General features: G+C 38.6%; 1 protein-coding gene across 3 annotated transcripts in view; it reads left to right on the top strand.

Annotated features, from left to right (window-relative positions):
- Positions 1–24,932, top strand: part of LOC121368916 — a 180,015-nt gene that overhangs the window by 136,302 nt on the left and 18,781 nt on the right. For all 3 annotated transcript variants that reach the window (XM_041493686.1, XM_041493679.1, XM_041493694.1), the window contains 10 exons: positions 4,213–4,619; positions 5,051–5,263; positions 6,950–7,152; positions 9,603–9,896; positions 10,733–10,978; positions 11,199–11,354; positions 12,552–12,687; positions 14,065–14,251; positions 22,045–22,166; positions 23,690–23,904. In XM_041493686.1, coding sequence (XP_041349620.1) covers positions 4,213–4,619; positions 5,051–5,263; positions 6,950–7,152; positions 9,603–9,896; positions 10,733–10,978; positions 11,199–11,354; positions 12,552–12,687; positions 14,065–14,251; positions 22,045–22,166; positions 23,690–23,904 — 2,179 coding nt within the window. The remainder of the gene's footprint in view (positions 1–4,212; positions 4,620–5,050; positions 5,264–6,949; positions 7,153–9,602; positions 9,897–10,732; positions 10,979–11,198; positions 11,355–12,551; positions 12,688–14,064; positions 14,252–22,044; positions 22,167–23,689; positions 23,905–24,932) is intronic.

Raw genomic sequence — 24,932 nt, forward strand, 5'->3', positions numbered from 1 at the left:
CAACTTCTAATTGGAAAATATTATCTGAAACACTAGAGAGCTCCTATTTACTGAGAAGAAGAAGAAAAAGCCATCAAAGTAAACTTCCTTCATTTGTATTAGATTAATTTAGGTTTATCCTACAACCACTGTTTCTATTGACAGATTATGTTGACCGATAAAAGTAAAGTCATAAATAAAGTCATAAACGTATACTAACTGATTATGACATGACTCATATGACATCACTCATATGACGTCACTCATATGATGTCACACGCATAGCTACATTACAAAATTGCTCATTGACCTCTAGGTCATCGTACATTGTGGCTGAAATAACAGAAATAATAGCTTTTCCCCTTAATTTTATGGTCTGCAGGATAAAGATAATAACTAGTTACTGACGTCGGATATCTGCTTTATCCTGTTCAGGCTGAATGAGAAATTCCCCATTTTCCCATTCTTACCTTCACAGAATAAAGCATCCAACAGCATTAACTAGTTATTCTCTATTTAGGGAATAATATCACTGTGTTTTGTTGTTCACTATAAGGATTTATCACAAAATTTGGATTTAGGGACGAGACGAAGTCGAGTCCCTAAATCCATTTTAGTTTTTTTTACCCTGAGTGAGTACTTCGCAAGGCTCAATGGGTAGGTGTATACCACTTGCACCGATCAGTGATCCATAGCTGGTTCAACAAAGGCCATGGTTTGTGCTATCCTGCCTGTGGGAAGCGCAAATAAAAGATCCCTTGCTGCTAATCGGAAAGAGTAGTCCATGTAGTGGCGACAGCGGGTTTCCTCTCAAAATCTGTGTGGTCCTTAACCATATGTCTGATGCCATATAACCATAAATAAAATGTGTTGAGTGCGTCGTTAAATAAACCATTTCTTTCTTTCTTTTTTTACTTGGGGTGGGTGGGTGCACGTTCATTGCTGCTAACGAAGTGTTAAAAGTTACAATGGCATGAAATAATAACAAAATAGTAACAATAACATCATTTTTATCTGAAGTTAGTAATTTTGTTCTGTCATATGGCCTCAGATTACAGTTATCTTCCCATTTGGTTGTCCAAAATCCGGAAGTTTCACCGCGCAAGTAGTCTGCTGTTTGACTGTGATTATTTCATGGCAGACAGCTATGAAGTGGCAACTGTTTGACTGAAGTGACAGGGGATAGCATGTAGTTTGTAAACATGTGTAACTTGTTGACATTGAAGACTTGTTTGTGGTAATTCCGGCCCATGCAAAAGTAGTACTTTTTGTGTAAAATGGGTGTACTCCGGCCTGGTTTAGAGGGTGTGTCTGTTTAAACCAATATGCTGGGAGAAAGAGCTGGACAACAGGGGTTGTCCTTTTCAGGGTGTGTGTCCCCCATGCAGGCAAAGGTACATACAAAACTTCACGGGCCTGCTGATATTAATAAAAATGTTATAGCCACTAAGGCTATATAGAAACATATAGCGAAATTAATTGTGGTCTGAGGCCTGATATAGTTCACACATTACACCGGTTAAATGCTTGATTCTGATGAAAGTATTATAACCAGAGAGGTGAAATTACACAGACTGATTGTGCATACCACAAGGAATATGAAAACTAATTTATTTATTTTCTAAATATTTTATTAAAAATTAAAATTAAAAGTTTCAACTTTTAAATTTCAATATCCTCCAAAATAGCATAAAATGACCTCTGATGTTACTACAGGTTGTTGCAATATTTTTTAACAGTTTTGAGCTAATAATTTGGTAAAAAAGAGCAAAAGTTGGATTTTGTTAGTCAATATTGAGATTTTGATTTTTTTTACATATTGAATTTTAATGAGTTTCTCAATTATTGCAATTGGACAGAAGATCTAAATATAATGAATATATCACTACTAAATGTAATTAAACACTTTAAATAAATAGTATACAGTTTTTAACAAGATTAAGTACTCTAATAATACATTTCACCTACATTTATGTAAATTACACACTTCAGTCATTTTTCAAAAATGGTCTTTTATCCTTAGAAAATCTAATAGGCTAATATTCTATGTTGTCTGAATGTATTTATTGTGTTCAGTAATCAGATGCTGGTATACTTGTCAAGTTTATTGCAGAAAATGTGCCAAAAAGGTTAACATTTGGCTTGTAATACATATGGCAGAATAATCCATAATGCATATTCAGTGGTCATTACTACAAACATCCTTCCAATCAAGAAATACTACACTGAGGTATCCCAGACACTGGCACATGACTACACTTGTTAACAGTTATCACTGGAAACTGAAAAATATGGTGCAAGTACCTCTTGGTAGGATTTATATCAGCATTTTGAAACAAAATCTTCATTTTCAAAGTTGTCGTCAACAAAAAGAATATTATGGTGTATACCTAAGTAATATCTGTAGGGCATATTCATATTAATATGCATTTATATGGACTGTTTTGCCTTTTACAAAGTGGCTACATGTCTAATACAGTAAATGAAGTAGATTAAGTAAATACAGCAGGTCAAAATTGAATATGAGGCCTATCATGTCTAATTTTCCCTGAAATTAGTGTGTAAACATTTGTTGCAAATGGCCCCAATTTTGTGACTTTCACCATCCCTCTGACACATTTCTAATAATGTATCATGAATTCAGTCACCATATCTTTACTAAGCCTCCACTTATCATATCTAAAATGCAAAATTTTACAGTTTTAGATTTTTTTGTTTTTCAAAAATTTAAATTTAAGTTTAATATTTAATTAAAAATGAAGTAAAATCTAATGATTGATTTTTTTTCCTTTAAATATTTCAAAATCTTTCCAAGACAACACTGTGCAGATAGAACATATGTAGAAGAAAAAATAGCTGCTCATTGTATGAAGAAATTCCAAAATTTGATAAAGTTATTACATTTTGAAGTTGGTGTCCCTCAAGTTTCCATTGCTAAAATTGGCCATGGCAAGGCACTGTGGTAGGTGTTTTAACACAGCCTCTGTATACTCTCAGTTTAAAGGTGACATACCGATACTTACCGAGCATTGCTTTAATATGTATATCATTGGAATGCATTAGTGTGGGCCAGTTTTTAGGGGAAAAAATGGACTGATAGGCCTCAGATTACAGTTATCTTCCCATTTGGTTGTCCAAAATCCGGAAGTTTCACCGCGTAAGTAGTCTGCTGTTTGACTGATTATTTCATGGCAGACAGCTATGAAGTGGCAACTGTTTGACTGAAGTGACAGGGGATAGCATGTAGTTTGTAAACATGTGTAACTTGTTGACATTGAAGACTTGTTTGTGGTAATTCCGGCCCATGCAAAAGTAGTACTTCTTGTGTAAAATGGGTGTACTCCGGCCTGGTTTAGAGGGTGTGTCTGTTTAAACCAATATGCTGGGAGAAAGAGCTGGACAACAGGGGTTGTCCTTTTCAGGGTGTGTGTCCCCCATGCAGGCAAAGGTACATACAAAACTTCACGGGCCTGCTGATATTAATAAAAATGTTATAGCCACTAAGGCTATATAGAAACATATAGCGAAATTAATTGTGGTCTGAGGCCTGATATCAATATTTAATTATTCCAGACCTCTCAAGTCTCACGGTTTTCCACAAAATCTCACAGTCTCGCGGTAAGCCGCGAAAATCTCACGGTTTTCCACAAAATCTCACAGTCTCATGGTAAGCCGCGAAAATCTCACGGTTTTCCACAAAATCTCACAGTCTCCACGTAAGCCGCGAAAATCTCACGGTTTTTCACAAAATCTCACAGTCTCACGGTAAATCCATTGTAGTTAAAACAATTTCTGTTCTTGCTCAGTCGAGTTCTCTGCCAATCTGACCAGAAATAACAAACAAAGAGAGAGGACTGGACGCAGAAATCCATATTTAGAAGATCAATGTCAAATAAGGTTATCGCTACCAGTCTCTCACATTCTTGTTGAGAGTTTGCACGTGTGATGTAGAAGTAAAAACTCCCTGATGTCACCTGTCAAATATTGTTTCTACACAAAAGAATGACCACTTTATTTTGCTTAGCACTTGATTATGTATGAATAGATCAATCTCCAGGTTTTTACTGAAATCTCCAGGTTTTTGGACTTCAGTGTCCAGGTTTCCAGTGCCTTGAGGATGAGAGGTCTGTTATTACTCACTGGATTTGTATTGGAATTATTTAAATAAAACTTTCCTTCTTTCCTTCTATGGCTGTTTGTCTGATATTGGAATGCCGGGTGTATTTCTTACAGAAAATAACATTCACTGTCGCCAACGATGGGACACTGAAACCGTGCGAATCTCACAGCGGCAGCAAGGTGGGCAACTTCCCGGCGACCGCTGGGGTGGCCGACACATTCCTGTATGCAGAGCCGGCCCCAATGACCAACCTATTTGAGATCCAGCCGGACTTCTTCCACGCATCGTCTGTGTGGGTGGAGCGGTCGAACCGGTGCGCCAACCACAGTGGGCGCTGTGAGGAATGCTCACGGTCCTGTGCACGTCGCATGTCCCAGAGCAGCAGCCAGTGCTCAGTGCTCGGCAACGAGAGCGACAACGGCTTCTCTCCTCGACTCCGTGTCTGCTACTCCTGTTGTAGCAGACGCGAGTGCTCTGACGTCTGCAAGGACTATCACAAGCGCCATTGTCAGCCAAAAAAGTAAGTAATGAGTGTGGATGTTTATGGGGTCAATTGGGTCTGAGATCCACTTATTTTTGGTCAAGAATTTAGTTCTTTAGGTTTTGGTGCAAATGTGAGTATGGTGTACATGGGTAGCTGGGTTCAGATTGTTTAACAAAATCTATAATTGAGGTGTCTACAGGGTAGCTGGTCGGTGGGGCTATTTCTCGCTCCAACTAGTGCACCACGATTGGTACATCAAAGGCTGTAGTATGTACTATCCTGTCTATGAGATGGTGCATATAAAAGATCCCTTGCTGCTAATCAAAAAGAGTAGCCTAGATCTCAATATCTGTGTGGGTTCTTAACCATATATCTGACGCCGTATAACCGTAAATAATATGTGTTGAGTCCATCATTAAATAAAACATTTCCTTCCTTCAGTTTGTATAACAAACTTTATCTTTCAGGTGTCTACAGGGTAGCTGGGTTCAGCTGCGCGTTCAGCCACGTTGGGACAGCAGCAAGTTGAATCACTTCTACTGTCACATCCAGCCAGTCACAGAACAGCTCCTCGTTACCCTTGACTACCGCATCACTTATCAGGGGAGACCATTCCACCGAGAACAGCTCCAACTCTTCAGCAACCAGGAATGGAGACAAACTGGTAGAATGATTCACAGGTAGGTTAGCCAAATAGACATATCGTTGTCACCAAGATTGGTAGAATGATTCACAGGTGGGTTAGCCACATAGCCACATAGACATATCAGGGTCGCCAGGATTGTAGAATGATTCACAGGTGGGTTAGTCACATAGACGTATCGGAGTCTCCAATCTTAGTAGAATGATTCACGGGTGGGTTAGTCACATAGATGTATCGTGGTCACCAAGATTGGTAAAATAATTCACAGATGGGTTAGCCACATAGACGTATTGGGGTCACCAGGATTGGTAGAATGATTCACAGATGGGTTAGTCACATAGACATATTGGGGTCACCAAGAGTGGTAGAATGATTCACAGGTGGGTTAGCTACATAGACGTATCGGGGTTACCAAGATTGGTAAAATGATTCATGGGTGGGTTAGCCACATAGACATACCGGGGTCACCAAGATTGGTAGAATGATTCACAGGTGGGTTAGCCATATAGACGTATCAGAGTCACCAAGAATTGTAGAATGATTCACAGGTGGGTTAGCCACATAGGTGTATCAGGGTCGCCAAGATTGATAGAATGATTCACAGGTGGGTTAGCCACATAGATATATCGGGGTCACCAAGATTGGTAGAATGATTCATGGGTGGGTTAGCCACATAGACATATCGGGGTCGCCATGATTGGTAGAATGATTCACAGGTGGGTTAACGACATAGACATATCGGGGTCGCCAAGATTGGTAGAATGATTCATGGGTGGGTTAGCCACATAGACGTATCGGGGTCGCCAAGATTGGTAGAATGATTCGTAGGTGGGTTAGCCACATAAACATATCGGGGTCACCAAGATTGGTAGAATGATTCACGGGTGGGTTAGGCACATAGACGTATCAGGGTCACCAAGATTGGTAGAATGATTCACAGGTGGGTTAGCCACATAGACGTATTGGGGTCACCAAGATTGGTAGTACATGTATGATTAATAGGTGGGTTAGTCACATAGACATATCGGGGTCACCAAGATTGGTAGTATGATTAATAGGTGGGTTAGCCACATAGATGTATCGGGGTCGCCAAGATTGGTAGAATGATTCATGGGTGGGTTAGCCACATAGGCATATAGGGGTCACCAAGATTGGTAGAATGATTCATGGGTGGGTAGCTACATAGACGTATAGGGGTCACCATGATTGGTAGAATGATTCACAGGTGGGTTAGTCACATAGACATATAGGGGTCACCAAGATTGGTAGAATGATTCACAGGTGGGTTAGCCACATAGACGTATCGGGGTCGCCAAGATTGGTAGAATGATTCATGAGTGGGTTAACCACATAGATGTATTGGGGTCGCTAAGACTGAATAAAGATTTTTAAAAAAGAACCATAGGCATACTGGTTCCCATTTTTGTAGTGGGGCAGGCTGACTTTTGCTCGAATTAAAAAACATGCCCGAATCTGGATAACAACATTTATTCATATTAGTGTTACTACCAAACAGCTATATACATGTAGGGTTGCAAACGAATCTCTATGCAGTATAACTAAGTTTTAGGATAGAATGATGGAAATGCATTTAGCACATTTCACGCGAATATCTTTGTTAGTTTTGCCTGAATTTGAGGTGGTATGCTTATGAAAAGAATGGCAGGCCGTATGTTACTTCCTGTTTCGAGCCCTGCCTATGATTAATTATCTCTGCTTTCAGGCTCAACCTTTTGTTGGTGAATGTTGATTCTAAACTTCCCTCGATGCCCGACTTCTTGGAAGGAGATCTCTCACGTGGGTTCGGACTTTTCAAGGTCGGCAAATACAACAATGAAGGTCACCCTGTCAAATCTTCGGTGGTCAGTGGCGAGTCTGTGCTCATCCGACCAATCAAACCTTTTGGAGAAAATAATTCAAAATTATGTAAGTTTGAAAAATATTTCAAAATTTTCATTAAATTGAAGCTGAATTTTAGGTTCTTTGGAGCTGATAATGAAAGACGTGTGGTTTGTTTGAGCCGATTCTCCTTTCCTTTTGCACCTTTGAATTCGATTTGTTCACAATCTGGCAATCTCTCCTATCTTTCAACTTCTTTTGCTGTCCACCTCAACATCCCAGTCCTTGTCTATCCAACCACGACATGTGCTTGTCTCTTGTGGCTATCTGTGCCACACACCTGTTATTCCCCACCAGTTTTAGCTGTGGGCTTAGTCTGACTTCGACAAAGAGTGTTCAGTGGTTACTTCTGGCATTGTTAAGAGGCACTTGTAATAACTAACCAGTGTTCTCACTTGGTGAAAACTAAAGGAGGGCGGCCGCAAAGCACCACACCCTTAAAAAAAAAAGGGGGGGGGGGGAGAGAGCTTGGTGGTTACCATGTTGTTGTGTGTTGATAGACTTTGTGGAAAAACATACTCCTTATTTTGCCTACAAAAAAGTTTATACAAAATAATTGAACCGAAGATGTTATTCACGGGCAGTTCCGGTTTTGCTGAACCGATCAAAGTTTTAATATTAATTATTATTATTTTAATAAAGATTTCAAGATATACGAAAAACAAAAACGACGTTTATGTGATCCCCATTTTTTTTTTTTTTCCATCTTCATCAAATAAATTGATCACTGTGATAAAATATTATCACCAACTGATAAAAAGTAGTTTCGTTTTTTGTAAAGGCAGTGTATATATTATTTGGCACCCAAGATAATATAAGTTGTAGAAGCATCACGAGGGGTATATGGCTTTTTATGTACCCACTGTGTGTTCTTTTACCCCGAACCGAAGGGTAAAAGAGCACACAGAGGGTACATAAAAAGCCATATACCCCGAGAGATGCTTCTACAACAAATTTATCTTGCCGACATGTTAAACCATGTAGCCAAATAATCAAAATAACGCCAGACAATAATTGTTAACAATTCATTAACAGAGCCGTACCACGCGGACACGAACAAAACCACTTGCCAGTGACAAAAAATAGTTCCATCGATAAACAAGTTTTTAACTTCAAATGTTTGTAATACAAAATTGTTTGAAACAGATATTAATAAAAAAAAACTAAAAAACTTTTTTTTATCAGAAATGTATGTAGTAAAAAAATAAAAATATAAAAAAAAAAAAAAAAAAAAACAACAAGAATATCCACACTAGTTGAACAGCTGATCACTGTTTGGTGAGGTATCATTTTTTAAAGATGATATTCACATTTTGGATTGTACAGTTTTTAAAAATTGATGATTGCTGACGAGTAATGCTGCACGATTGTGAAGTGATGAACTCTGAGAACAACAAACTGGCTGGAAACTGTTGGAAATTTCAGACGAGGTATAAGAGAATTTGGCTCCGCCCACAGGGGTATAAGGGATTTATCCAACGGCAAACAACCAATGAGATTAAAGAATTTTACATGAAGGCAAGATAAATGATTTTAATGCTAAACACTACCTCTTCCGTTGTTTTTATAAGCGGTGATATCCCCCCAAAATTAAAAGTTTACAATATGTTATAAAGAACTGCTGAATAAACAGAATGACAGAAATGACAGAAAGTAAAAATCATCAGTTACAATCAGTTATATCTGCAATTGAGGACAAAATATCAGATGACAGTTAGTGGAAACAAAAGATAGAGTGACTGTTCTGATCACTTGACAAATTTGGCGCCAAATAAGTGGGGGTTTTTCAATCGGAGATTGCCGAATCCATAAAAAATAAAAATGTTTTCATTGCTCAAATAAAATATAACTTTTATTGTGTGTATTAAACATACAAAATAGAGGCTGTTAAAAATACTTTTAAATTACGTTACTGTAACTGACATAAATGTTTCGTCAATTGCTTTTTCGTACACAACGCGGTTAGTTTCCAGTGTGCAGACTGATCGTTGTGGTTTTTTGTGTGAAAAAAGTGCTGTAAAATATATAGTAGGGTGCTGGAAAATAAAGAGGGGCGCAGAAAAATAAAGGAGGGCAGAGAACATGAAAGGAGGCAGCAAAATGCAATAGCGGGGCGGGCCGCTCTGCTTAAATGGAGCAGCGAGAACACTGCTAACTATACTCCCCTATTGCCAGTGGTTGTTAGTCGTGCTGTTTTAAAGATTTTTTTAGGACATCAGAAAATAAAGTTTCCTGTCCTTGTAGCCAGTGAACCACAACAGGTATATCAAAGGCCATGGTATGTGCTATCCTGTCTGTGGGATGGTGCATAAAAAAGATCCCTTGCTACTAATGGAAAAATTTGGCAGGTTTCCTTATTAAGACTAAATGTCAAAATTACCAAATGTTTGACATCCAATAGGCAATGATTAATAAATCAGTGTGCTCTAGTAGTGTCGTTAAACAAAACAAACTTGTTTTCCTGTCCTTGTTTTCAGCAAGTCCTGCCTCAACTGTGATGGAGTACTCTGTGATTGCGACGGAGCAAGACGGACCATACCGATCGAACACGGACATGTTTGTGGTCACCTACGGCAACGATACCTTCCCCTACCAGGTGACCCACCGGAATGAGGCTCCCACCCTCCAGGTCACACTACCGCGTGACGTGTCCGTTCTAGAACAGGTCTTTCCATTGGTCGCCTTACAGCACAAGACACTGAATGGAAACATTTCTAACAATGGCTCCCTTTGGCTGGTGGACGTCATGGGCAGAACCAAATCTTGCCCTGGTACGTCTCGTTTCATTGGTTTATGAAGATTTTGTCTTGGAGGGGGTGTCTACAAAATTCTAAAAAGTGAAATTTGAGTTTTCAAAGTCAAATGAGCAGAGCTTGCAGAACTTCCAGAGAGAGAGAGAGAGATCTGGGGGTGGGGTGGGGTGGGGGTTGGGGCAGTGTTACACACAGACCTACCAGCAGTCCAACCATAGGGGACTATATGTCCATCCAGTCTGTCTAGCTGTCTGTGTCTGTATGTCTGTCCATCCATATATAGCTTTATCAAATCAGATTTGAATTTCATGGCGATTTACCCATTTATGGCCCTTGAACATTTGTTTTCTGGACTGTTTTTCACAATGCCTCAATATATGGAGCTGGACTTTTGCGTATAGCTTTATTATATAGTTGACAGAAAATGTGACTTTCATGGCAAATTACAACTTTTTACAGAGTTATGGCCCTTGAAATTAGGAGATAGGTTGGAGACATATATTGCTTTATCACCAGCCTTTTTGGCATCGTGGTTAAGCCATCGGACACAAGCCTCATAGGTACAGGGTTCGCAGCCCGGAACCGGCTACCATCCAGAGCGAGTAGGTGTAAGGCCACTACACCCTCTCCTCACTAACCGCTGACAGTTAACCACTAACCCACTGTCCTGGACAGACAGCTCAGATAGTTGAGGTGTGTGCCCAGGACACCGTGCTTGAACCTTTTGGATATAAGCATGACAGTAAGTTGAAATGAACTGATATTGTTTTATCAGTACTTTCAGAATGCATGTTTTAAACAGTTACTTTTATATTTCCCAGAAGTCATTGGTAATATTTGGATTGTTGCTTTAGGATTGCTCAAAGTAGAGGTTACTCATCCAGACTATCCCAGCATGCCTCTGTTTAAATTCAAGATGGCCATCAGGTGTCCTCGAAAGTTCCACCTATATTTCGAAATACCGACAGCAGATGATCCCTTGCTGGAAAAGGAAATGGTGATCAGCTTTGTAGACAATACTACCAGGCACGTGCTCAGAATTCTGAAACCAGCACCAGCCAACTCTGAGATGGAGCTAAATGAACATCAGCTTCCCATTGGTCAGTATTATTCTTTCATTTTTGTCTTTTTAGATTTTTTTTTTTTTTTTTTTTATCTCACTGCAACTTTCCTTTTCTTTGATTTCCACCTCATTTGTAGTGATATAAGTTGGCTGTAATTAAAATGTGTTGTGAACAGGCGATACATAAATATTACCTTCATGTCAGCAGTGGTGGCGGTACTTTATGATGGTAATTATTTATTTTTCTACCCTTCCAGATGATGGTTCAGTTTCCGGCCTGCCTCTGAGAGTAGGCGGAGCTAGTTCATCTGGATTGACAGGTGTCATCTTCTCCATCCCGTACCTGGCATCTGTCTGTGGAGCGGTCGTCTTGCTGCTGGTTCTCGCTGCCTTTGGTCTGGCCCTGGCTCCAGGTTGGCTCATTATACAGTATTAAACCAGCTTCCTTTTCATATCATGTTTATGTCCCGAGTGAAATAATTTTAATATGTCACAAGTGACATTGAAAATTATTTCACAAGGGACATAAACATGATATCAAATGGTAGCGAGTTTAATATTCTATTTATTACCCACAATCGATTTTAATTTCCATCACAGTAATTGTTTGTATTGGTCTTATTGGCTGCACTACATTTACCGGAGTGTGACATGCAATAGCCGATGTATTTGTCATGCTGGGTGTTGTTAAACATTCATTCATTTCTTTGGAGGTTGCACTACTGTAAACTATTCATACGATTGAGAATAAATGCCGTAGCACATGTCCACAACTTGTAAATTTTACTAACATCCATTGACTACTGCAACGTGTACCTGCAATGAAAATAAAATGCATATATAGAGTATTTCAATCAGTGTGACTCTCAGTTCATTAGACGTTGATGATGTTTTATTGCACAGTCACTGACTGATAATAATTTATCTCTCAGTTCATTAGACGTTGATGATGTTTTATTGCACAGTCACTGACTGATAATAATTTATCTCTCAGTTCATTAGACGTTGATGATGTTTTATTGCACAGTCACTGACTGATAATAATTTATCTCTCAGTTCATTAGACGTTGATGATGTTTTATCGCACAGTCACTCACTGATAATAATTTATCTCTCAGTTCATTAGACGTTGATGATGTTTTATCGCACAGTCACTGACTGATAATAAGTTATCTCTCAGTTCATTAGAAGTTGATGATGTTTTATTGCACAGTCACTGACTGATAATAATTTATCTCTCAGTTCATTAGATGTTGATGATATTTTATCGCACAGTCACTGACTGATAATAATTTATCTCTCAGTTCATTAGACGTTGATGTTTTATCACACAGTTGCTGACTGATAATAATATATTTCTCAGTTCATTGGAAGTTGATGATGTTTTATCGCACAGTCACTGACTGATAATATTTTATCTTTCAGTTCATTAGACGTTGATGATGTTTTATCGCAGTCACTGACTGATAATAATTTATCTTTCAGTTCATTAGACGTTGATGATGTTTTATCGTACAGTCAGTGACTGATAATAATTTATCTTTCAGTTCATTAGACGTTGATGATGTTTTATCGCACAGTCACTGACTGATAATAATTTATCTCTACAGATCTTCCAGGACCAGAATCGCCCAATGTTCGCCTGTCTTACATCGTCATGATGATCAGCTACGTGACTATCAACTTCCTGTACAGTGTCATCATCACCATGACGATATTCACTGCGGTCCTTGTCACTTTCAACAGGTTTTTTATCACACCACGGTTTCTTTTTATATTTCTGTGTTTATATCCAAGGCACAAGCACACTCACACACACAGACACACAGACACAAATGCACACACACACACACACGCACAGATGCACACACACAGACACACCCATGCACGCACACCCACACACACGCACACACCCACACGCACACACATACATACGCACACCCACACACACACATGCATGCACACCCACACACGCACGCACACACACACACACGCACGCACGCACGCACACACACACAAACACACACAGTGCACACGCACACACACACACAAACACACACAGTACATACACACACACAAACAGACACACACACATATATATAAATACATGTATAGATATATAAAAACTATCGCTGCTGCTACAAAGTAGAGGGGCACATGACCCCTTATCCCCCGCTTCCTTCACCAGTGCAAGGCTGGATGGATCTAAGGGATCATTTCAAACTTTGCCAGACCTTTACTAGAGTGTTTTTTTTACAAGTTGATTCTAGGCATATACATGTGCAGGGGAGAGTTTCGGGGATCAATCCCCCACTTCTCAAACAATTTGGGTTTTTTTTTTCAATATATATTGTGTATTTTCAGGGGAACATCACTCGAACCCCCTAAAAACTTTGCTTGTCACAGTCTAGACCCCCTGTTAAAACTCCTGCATGCATGCCTGGGCTATGTGCCATTTGCCAATGGTCCCTTCCCTAACATATTTCCGGGACCCACCCTTTATATGTATTTTTAGATATGACAATCTGCTCCTGTTGGTATCTCTATAACTAGTTTTTAAAATGCTTTTTTAAAGTATTTTTTGTTTGTGTGTGCTGGAATATGGCTGCACATTCATTCATCTATGATACTGTTGGTTTTCAGTGACAATGCTTCGTTCATCTATGATACTGTTGGTTTTCAGCGACAATGCTTCATTCATCTATGATGCTTTTCGTTTTCAGTGACAATGCTTTGTTCATCTATGATGCTTTTCGTTTTCAGTGACAATGCTTCGTTCATCTATGATGCTTTTCGTTTTCAGCGACAATGCTTCGTTCATCTATGATGCTTTTCGTTTTCAGCGACAATGCTTCGTTCATCTATGATGCTTTTCGTTTTCAGCGACAATGCTTCGTTCATCTATGATGCTTTTCGTTTTCAGCGACAATGCTTCGTTCATCTATGATGCTTTTCGTTTTCAGCAACAATGCTTTGTTCATCTATGATGCTTTTCGTTTTCAGCAACAATGCTTAGTTCATCTATGATGCTTTTCGTTTTCAGCGACAATGCTTCGTTCATCTATAATGCTTTTCGTTTTCATTGACAATGCTTCATTCATGTATGATGCTTTTCTTTTTCAGTGACAATGCTTCGTTCATCTCGCAATACAAGAAGCATACTGCGGCGAGATCGGCGGCCCACCATCTCGAGTTGAACAGCATGTGGCATCACATGTTGATGGAGCTCCAACGACAGAGAACGTTGGCCAACGTGACTAAAGTCCGATGTGAGCAGAGCGTAAGACCAGTGATCAGTGATATAAAACAGGTGAAGTAGTTTATGTCATGGAACACTAAAGCACAATCGTAGTCAAACATTTGGTCATTCTGACACATAATCTTTACAGAAATCAGCTACATTTTTCCATCAGTAGCAAGGGATCTTTTGTATGCATTTTCTCGCCGACAGGACAGCACATATCATGGCCTTAGATACACCAGTCATAGGACACTGTTTATGACGAGAGATAACCAAATAGGAGAATGGGGTTACTACGGTGATTCGACCAAACAGCCCGATCAAACACCTCAAGCTAGTGCTCTACCAACTGAGCTAGATCCCACCCCTAGGCGAATTAGAGTCCTGGATCCCACCCCTAGGCGAATTAGAGTCCTGGATCCCACCCCTAGGTGAATTAGAGTCCTAGATCCCAGCCCTAGGTGAATTAGAGTCCTAGACCCTAGCCCTAGGTGAATTAGAGTCCTGAATCCCACCCCTAGGTGAATTGGAGTCCTAGATCCCACCCCTAGGTGAATTAGAGTCCTAGATCCCACCCCTAGGTGAATTAGAGTCCTAGATCCCAGCCCTAGGTGAATTAGAGTCCTAGATCCCAGCCCTAGGTGAATTAGAGTCCTGAATCTCACCTCTAGGTGAACTGGAGTCCTAGATCCCAGCCCTAGGTGAATTAGAGTCCTAGATCCCAGCCCTAGGTGAATTAGAGTCCTGAATCTCACCTCTAGGTGAACTGGAGTCCTAGATCCCAGCCCTAGGTGAATTAGAGTCCTAGATCCCAGCCCTAGGTGAATTAGAGTCCTAGATCCCAGCCCTAGGCGAATTAGAGTCCTAGATCCCACCCCTAGGCGAATTAGAGTCCTGGATCCCACCCCTAGGCGAATTAGAGTCCTAGATCCCACCCCTAGGCGAATTAGAGTCCTAGATCCCAGCCCTAGGTGAATTAGAGTCCTAGATCCCACCCCTAGGTGAATTAGAGTCATAGATCCCACCCCTATGCAAATTAGAGTCCTGGATCCCACCCATAGGCGAATTAGAGTCCTAGATCCCACCTCTAGGCGAATTAGAGTCCTGGATCCCACCCATAGGCGAATTAATCCTAGATCCCACTCCTATGCGAATTCATGGTATGCACAGACCTTGAAAAGTCCTTGAATTTCAGGGTAGTCCTTTAAAAGTCCTTGAATTTCATAAATATTAAATTTATGCTTAAAAAGTCCTTGCATTTTTTGACTATGCTTGAATTTTACAAAAACATCCTTAAATTTAAAAATTAAGATCCACTGGAAAAACAATTAAACAGAAAACACTTTTTGTTGATTTTTCACTAAAATTTTAAACCTATTTCCGGACATTTTTCACCTGGTATTCGATTATTACACACCGGAAGTGGTGAGATCCTGTAACTGTGCATGTGTTGGCATCTGTTGAATCGGAAAAATGAGTCACAAGTGTGTCTATAATTTGAAGTAGGAAACTAACCCACTTTACTCTGAATGGTTAAGGCCATATCAGAGTTCGACAAATCCGCTAGCCCGACGCCCGTGGCTAGTGATTTTTAAGTTCGGGCTAGTGAGAAATGCAAAACCACTAGCCCTGCGGGCTAGTGGTTTCTACCCCCCTCCTTATCGCGTTTTTTTTCTTCTTTTCTTTTCTTTTTCTCTCGAGTGAAATTTCGTTTAATAAATTTGATTGTGATGTTTGTCATCGAATAATATCAACAACGCAATCAGTATATAATAATAATCCACTTGAACTAGGTCTGCAAACTGCAGTAACATGCTATCTCTACATCGCCACAGTTACAGCATGCATTGTTTACTTTTCCCTTTCAAGTTTCTGGCACAGGAAATAAGTCTAATGACATGCGTGTTTTGATTGGTTCGACACGTCACGTGGTAGTTAATCTCGCACATATGTTTTAGGCTGAGAACTTGGAAATCACCAATCGCGACGACAGGTTAATCTCAATCAAGTAAACCCCAGTCATGCTTTGAATTTCAGTGTTTGTTTTATTTACCTATTGTTTTCTAATTTAACACTTCGTTGACATGTGTTTATCGGCAATGAGGAAAATAATTTACTTTAATGGTAACCGCACATGCAATGACTCTGCTTGGCCTATTACGTGTAGCGGTCTGGATAATGCGTCACAGCTGCCGATACAAGATGATACCTTTTTTGTTCATCAATTAACAACGGATTAGATGTCACCGTTATATTCTTTTGATATCGGTCTGACACGGGGATAATGCCCTGTATTTAAGCAATTGACATCACCGTTCCTGACAACATAAATAATAGGGCCCTAAATGTATAACCCAAATCGAATACACTGAACCATCTATTACCGTGTGTCACAATGTCGTACCCTCATTTAAATTTAATTATTTTGATAGTGGCTATAAATATCAACCATCAGTTTGCTCAATTATTTTTCCCCGGGGGGGAGGGCAAAAGCGAAAACGGAACAATGACGATGGATCACACTTTACAAAAAACCAAACGTACAACACGACAAAAAACTGAAAGTTACAACATGATATAACTATAAGTGTTTGTTTTATTTTACTGTTATACTCGTAAATGTGTAATGTTACAAAAATTATATAAAAATCCAGTTATAATTGATCAGGAATTTGGGCTAGTGCTTTATCTTGGTGGGCTAGTGGTTTTCACAAAGCCACTAGCCCTGTGGCTAGTCACTTTTCAAAATATTTGTCATACTCTGCATATAAGAATGACAAATGGAAGGCAACGTGTGTTTTGTGCGACAAAGTGTTTGATGTAACCAGCATGGGCGAAAGTGCGATGAAATCTCATTTGCAGAGTTCGAAGTATCAACAAATGTGTGACTTTCGGCGACCAAAAGCTGTAACAATTACTTAGTTTTTTGACATATCTGGAAGGACTGGATCATCGGCGACTGAATTGACTTGGTTGCCCAGTGAATTGTTTGTGATCGTGTCTCTACTGTTGGAGGAATTTTTAATGTTGATCTTAACAGAGAGCTTGTACTTTCTGCAAAGATGTCAAGACAGAAATATGAAATGTATCTTGACAAGGAAAGGGAAAGGAAAATGACTGTACAGAAGCAAAATAAGAGAAAGGATGTGATGGAAGGTCTTGATGAATTAAAAAGGAAAACGACTGTACAGGAGCAAAATAAGAGGAAGGATGTGATGGAAGGTCTTGATGAATTAAAAAGGAAAACGACTGTACAGGAGCAAAATAAGAGGAAGGATGTGATGGAAGTTCTTGATGAATTAAAAAGGAAAAAGACTGTACAGGAGCAAAATAAGAGGAAGGATGTGATGGAAGGTCTTGATGAATTAAAAAGGAAAAAGACTGTACAGGAGCAAAATAAGAGGAAGGATGTGATGGAAGGTCTTGATGAATTAAAAAGGAAAAAGACTGTACAGGAGCAAAATAAGAGGAAGGATGTGATGGAAGGTCTTGATGAATTAAAAAGGAAAACGACTGTACAGGAGCAAAATAAGAGGAAGGATGTGATGGAAGGTCTTGATGAATTAAAAAGGAAAACGACTGTACATGAGCAAAATAAGAGAAAGGATGTGATGGAAGGTCTTGATGAATTAAAAAGGAAAACGACTGTACATGAGCAAAATAAGAGAAAGGATGTGATGGAAGGTCTTGATGAATTAAAAAGGAAAACGACTGTACATGAGCAAAATAAGAGAAAGGATGTGATGGAAGGTCTTGATGAATTAAAAAGGAAAACGACTGTACATGAGCAAAATAAGAGGAAGGAAGTGATGGAAGTTCTTGATGAATTAAAAAGGAAAACGACTGTACAGGAGCAAAATAAGAGAAAGGATGTGATGGAAGGTCTTGATGAATTAAAAAGGAAAACGACTGTACATGAGCAAAATAAGAGAAAGGATGTGATGGAAGGTCTTGATGAATTAAAAAGGAAAACGACTGTACAGGAGCAAAATAAGAGAAAGGATGTGATGGAAGGTCTTGATGAATTAAAAAGGAAAACGACTGTACAGGAGCAAAATAAGAGGAAGGAAGTGATGGAAGTTCTTGATGAATTAAAAAGGAAAAGACTGTACAGGAGCAAAATAAGAGAAAGGATGTGATGGAAGTTCTTGATGAATTAAAAAGGAAAACGACTGTACAGGAGCAAAATAAGAGGAAGGATGTGATGGAAGTTCTTGATGAATTAAAAAGGAAAACGACTGTACAGGAGCAAAATAAGAGGAAGGATGTGATGGAAGTTCTTGATGAATTAAAAAGGAAAACGACTGTACAGGAGCAAAATAAGAGAGAAGGATGTGATGGAAGTTCTTGATGAATTAAAAAGGAAAACGACTGTACAGGAGCAAAATAAGAGAAAGGATGTGATGGAAGTTCTTGATGAATTAAAAAGGAAAACGACTGTACAGGAGCAAAATAAGAGGAAGGATGTGATGGAAGTTCTTGATGAATTAAAAAGGAAAACGACTGTACAGGAGCAAAATAAGAGGAAGGATGTGATGGAAGTTCTTGATGAATTAAAAAGGAAAACGACTGTACAGGAGCAAAATAAGAGGAAGGATGTGATGGAAGTTCTTGATGAATTAAAAAGGAAAACGACTGTACAGGAGCAAAATAAGAGGAAGGATGTGATGGAAGTTCTTGATGAATTAAAAAGGAAAACGACTGTACAGGAGCAAAATAAGAGGAAGGATGTGATGGAAGACTGTCTAAAGAGGAATGGAGGTCTTTAAAAAGGAAAACGACTGTACAGGAGCAAAATAAGAGGAAGGATGTGATGGAAGGTCTTGATGAATTAAAAAGGAAAACGACTGTACAGGAGCAAAATAAGAGGAAGGATGTGATGGAAGGTCTTGATGAATTAAAAAGGAAAACGACTGTACAGGAGCAAAATAAGAGGAAGGATGTGATGGAAGGTCTTGATGAATTAAAAAGGAAAACGACTGTACAGGAGCAAAATAAGAGGAAGGATGTGATGGAAGTTCTTGATGAATTAAAAAGGAAAAAGAAGAGATTGGAAATGGACATAGGCGTTCTTAATAAAAGTGCAGATACTCTGTATAACAAAGCTGAATCAACTGGGAAAATTACATTTGTAACACAAGCAAACTCCCTCAGATGTACAGCCAAAGACAAAAACTCAGTTAGTAAAATTAGAGACCAAATTAGGCGCTCAATTGGAAGCACTCAAGAAAATACAGACTGACCATACAAATACACCATTGCAGTACTTTGGAAACATATTTAATTAGAAATATTGAACTGTCAGAAATACAGTAAACACTTCGACACTGTATGCTACTAGTGTGTATAGTGTATACAGGTAATACTATTTAGTGGTTTAGGCTGCTATTACAGTCAATGTCATAGATGCTTATGGGTTGCATTTAATTACGGTATAGGTGTACTTGAAAAATACTCCTTGAAAACAAGCAGAAAAGTGCTTGAAAAGTCCTTGAAAACAATCTGTTTAAGCCTGTATGAACCATGGAATTTGAGTCCTGGATCCCACCCCTAGGTGAATTAGAGTCCTGGATCCCACCCCTAGGCGAATTAAGAGTCCTAGATCCCAGCCCTAGGCGAATTGATTAAAATTAAAATGTTCTGTTTTCTATTTTCTCGTATTTTATCATACAACAATGAAAGATAATAATAATTCTGAAATTGTATCGGTACGCGCGAACATCGGTATGAGAAATGAAATCCGGAAGTAAATTTATTTAGTGGGCGCTGCTTAAACGCGGACGCCGAAACCGATATGTATTAACCTGCTCATATACCACTGGAGTTTTGAGCATGTCTGTCGCGGGTCCGGTCTCTGGATAGCCAATGGCCTGACCCGCGACAGAAGCTTAAACGTGGATTGCCGAAACTGCTTGCAATTGCACAAGTGCGCACAAACATCGGTGCAATTTCGTACGAGAAAACGAAACACGGAAGTAAATTCATCTAGTGGACGCTGCTTAAACACGAAATAACTATAATTGCTTGCAATTGCACAAGTATGCGCGAACATCGATGCAATTCCTTACGAGAAAATGAAACGCAGAAGACGGGAATGCATTGTCTGGTTTACGTTCAGAAATTTTTGTCGAGAACGAAACACCGTTCTTGACTTTTCTTACATGTGGTAACCTCCCGGTAACCTGAACGACCGTTCTCAACTTATTTCGATGCCTGCCTAGGCGAATTGGAGTCCTGAATCCCACCCCTAGGCGAATTGGTGTCCTGGATCCCACCTCTAGGCGAATTGGAGTCCTGGATCCCACCCCTAGGCAAATTGGTGTCCTGGATCCCACCCCTAGGCGAATTAGAGTCCTAGATCCCACCCCTAGGTGAATTAGAGTCCTGGATCCCATCCATAGGAGTATTAGAGTCCTAGATCACACCCCTAGGTGAATTGGAGTCCATGTTCACTGGTAGTGTTCATTTGTAAATGGCTGATCTTCCATGATATTGGGGAAGGAGATAGGGTGTAGCTTAGTGGTAGCTAGATCTCTCGCCTTAGGTGCAGTGGGTCAGTTTGTTTTTCCCATCCCAACCAGTGCTCTATGAATGATATATCGTTAGCTGTGGTATGGACTGTCATATCTGTATCATTAATCCTTGATTTGGTAAGAGTAGTGTACAGTGCGTGGCAGCAGTAGGGTTTCTCAGTCTCTGTCTTGATCAGTTATTGGTGTTGAAATGACCATATACCTGCAGTTTACAAATGTGGGGGTGGGATTTAACTCAGTCGGTTGAGCACTCAGCTGAGGTGCTTGCAGCAAAGGATCGAACCACTTCAGTGGATCCATTCAACCGATTGGTTTTTTTCTCGTTCCAACCAGTGCACCACAACTGATCAACAATTAATCTATGTGCTCTAGTGGTGTCATTAAATAAAACAAACCTCAACTTTAAAAATGTGCTCAGATGTTATTAAACAAATATTTCTTTCCTTTCCAAGAACACTGATGTTTTTCAATGTTACCAACATGATCATAGATATTCTGATTTGAAACATGTAATGTTATTAATGTTACCAACATGATCATAGATATTCTGATTTGAAACATGATGTTATTAATGTTACCAACATGATCACAGATATTCTGATTTGAAACACATGATGTTATTAATGTTACCAACATGATCACAGATATTCTGATTTGAAACACGTGATGTTATTAATGTTGCCAACATGATCACAGATATTCTGATTTGAAACACGTGATGTTATTAATGTTGCCAACATGATCACAGATATTCTGATTTGAAACATGTGATGTTATTAATGTTGCCAACATGATCACAGATATTCTGATTTGAAACACGTGATGTTATTAATGTTACCAACATGATCACAGATTTTCTGATTTGAAACGTGATGTTATTAATGTTACCAACATGATCACAGATATTCTGATTTGAAACACGTGATGTTATTAATGTTGCCAACATGATCACAGATATTCTGATTTGAAACACGTGATGTTATTAATGTTGCCAACATGATCACAGATATTCTGATTTGAAACACATGATGTTATTAATGTTACCAACATGATCATATATATTCTGATTTGAAACACAAGGCCGTGGTATGTGCTACCCTGTCTGTGGGCTGGTGCATATAAAAGATCCCTTGCTGCTAATTGAAAAGAGTAGCCCATCAAGTGGTGACAGCAGGATTCCACTGTCAATATATGTTTGACGCCATATAACCGTAAATAAAATGTGTCAACAGAGTGCTTCGTTAAATAAAACATTTCCTTCCTTCTTACATGTTTGATGTATGTAATAAGTTGACTTGCTGTCTGTAGTGTGGTAATTTCTGTTTTCAGCTGCAGGAAGATTTGCTGGCACAGACCGAGGATCTGGTTGGGAAGGAAAACATCAAGTCTGTTCTACAGAGTCACGCACAGGAAGCTTTGATGAGACTGTCTCAGGATCTCTACTCCTTTAGGTGGGATTTACACACACACACAACTGACTGCAGAATAGTAATGATAGATTTAAATGTTATGAACTAAGATCCATTTCAATTGACAGATGACAAGCTACTGAGCACTTGGAGCCATAAATTGTTTTGTGTTGTTTATTACGTGTATATTGTCATTAGATTTACACACACACACACACACAACTTACTGCAGAATAGTAATGAAAGATTTAAATTGTATTAACTAAGATCCATTTCAATTGACAGATGGCAAGCTACTGTATCACTAAATTGTTTTGTTTTGTTTATTACATGTATTTTGTCATTACTTTTATCATTAGATTTACACACACACACACCTGACTGCAGAATAGTAATGAAAGATTTAAATTGTATTAACTAAGATCCATTTCAATTGACAGATGACAAGCTACTGAGCACTTGTAGTCATAAATTGTTTTGTGTTGTTTATTACGTGTATATTGTCATTACTTTTATCATTAGCTTTACAATAGCTGGGTAACCAAACTTAGCTTTACACACACACACATGTACTTTTATCATTAGCTTTACTATAGCTGGGTAACCAAACTTAGCTTTACACACACACACATGTACTTTTATCATTAGCTTTACAATAGCTGGGTAACCAAACTTAGCTTTACACACACACACATGTACTTTTATCATTAGCTTTACTATAGCTGGGTAACCAAACTTAGCTTTACACACACACACATGTACTTTTATCATTAGCTTTACTATAGCTGGGTAACCAAACTTAGCTTTACACACACACACATGTACTTTTATCATTAGCTTTACTATAGCTGGGTAACCAAACTTAGCTTTACACACACACACATGTACTGTTATCATTAGCTTTACTATAGCTGGGTAACCAAACTTAGCTTTACACACACACATACATGTACTTTTATCATTAGCTTTACTATAGCTGGGTAACCAAACTTAGCTTTACACACACACACATGTACTGTTATCATTAGCTTTACTATAGCTGGGTAACCAAACTTAGCTTTACACACACACACATGTACTTTTATCATTAGCTTTACTATAGCTGGGTAACCAGACTGTGTTTATATACATGTGTATGTAATTATATGTACACATGTAATCACGGGAAATAAAGTTTAAAGTTTATTTCGTTTAATGACACAACTAGATTGTGATTGGTCATAGGATTGATCACACACTATGGACTCAGTTTTTTCCCATTCCAAACAGCACTCTACAACTGATAAATCCAAAGCAGTAGTATGTACTATCCCGTCTATGGGAAAGTGCATTTAAGAGATCCAATTCTACTTTCAGTAGGAGTAGCCTATATAGTGTGTTTCCTCCTCCTCCACGTTAGCCAATGTTTAAAATGTGCTTCTAACGTGTTGTTAAACAATTTATTAAACAATTTATTTATTTATTTATTATATTTATTATTTACTTATTTATTTACTTAATTTTATTATTTAATTATTTTACATTTATTTATTTATTTATTTTATTTATTAAACTCCTATTTCCAGAGATAATTTCAACCGGTATGTAGAGCACCTGTTATCTCAGCTGTCACATGATGTGGAGATGACGTTGAAGGAGGTAGAAAACAACAAATGGCTGGCGGGGGCACGCTTTCTTCACGGCGCCGTCATCAACATCCGCAAACACCTCAACAACGTCTCGTCCAAGAAGTTCATCGACTGGGCACACTTAACACATGACTTGTCAAAACTTAATGTGGGTGAGTAACACCTGATGTCTTTAAAAAGTTAAAAGTTTGTTTTCTTTAACGACACCACTAGAGAACACTGATTTATTAATCATCGGCTATTGGATGTCAAACATTTGGTAATTTTGATATACAGTCTTACAGAGAGGAAACCTGCTACATTTTTCTAGTAGTAGCAAGGGATCTTTTAAATGCACCGTCCTACAGACAGGATAGCACATACAATGGCCTTTGATATACCAGCCATGATGCACTGGCTGGGTAGAAAAATAATCTAATGGGCCCACTGACAGGGATTGATCCAAGATCAACCACGCATCAAGTGAGCACTTTACAACTGGGCTGCATCCTGCCCCACGTGATGTTTTAAGTAACAGTTAATGTTAAATAGCATTATGAACTATAAGCTGTATGGTTCCCAGTGATGTTTTAAGTAACAGTTAATGTTAAATAGCATTATGAACTATAAGCTGTATGGTTCTCAGTGATGTTTTAAGTAACAGTTAATGTTAAATAAAATGATGAACTATAAGCTGTATGGTCCCAGTGATGTTTTAACAGTTAATGTTAAATAACATTATGAACTATAAGCTGTATGGTCCCAGTGATGTTTTAAGTAACAGTTAATGTTAAATAGCATTATGAACTATAAGCTGTATGGTCCCAGTGATGTTTTAAGTAACAGTTAATGTTAAATAGCATTATGAACTATAAGCTGTATGGTCCCAGTGATGTTTTAAGTAACAGTTAATGTTAAATAGCATTATGAACTATAAGCTGTATGGTCCCAGTGATGTTTTAAGTAACAGTTAATGTTAAATAACATTATGAACTAGTAACAGTTAATGTTAAATAGCATTATGAACTATAAGCTGTATTGTTCCCAGTGATGTTTTAAGTAACAGTTAATGTTAAATAACATTATGAACTATAAGCTGTATAGTCCCAGTGATGTTTTAAGTAACAGTTAATGTTAAATAACATTATGAACTATAAGCTGTATGGTCCCAGTAATGTTTTAAGTAACAATAACAGGTAAT

Source organism: Gigantopelta aegis, chromosome 1 (assembly GCF_016097555.1).
Source record: "Gigantopelta aegis isolate Gae_Host chromosome 1, Gae_host_genome, whole genome shotgun sequence".
Taxonomy (NCBI): domain Eukaryota; kingdom Metazoa; phylum Mollusca; class Gastropoda; order Neomphalida; family Peltospiridae; genus Gigantopelta; species Gigantopelta aegis.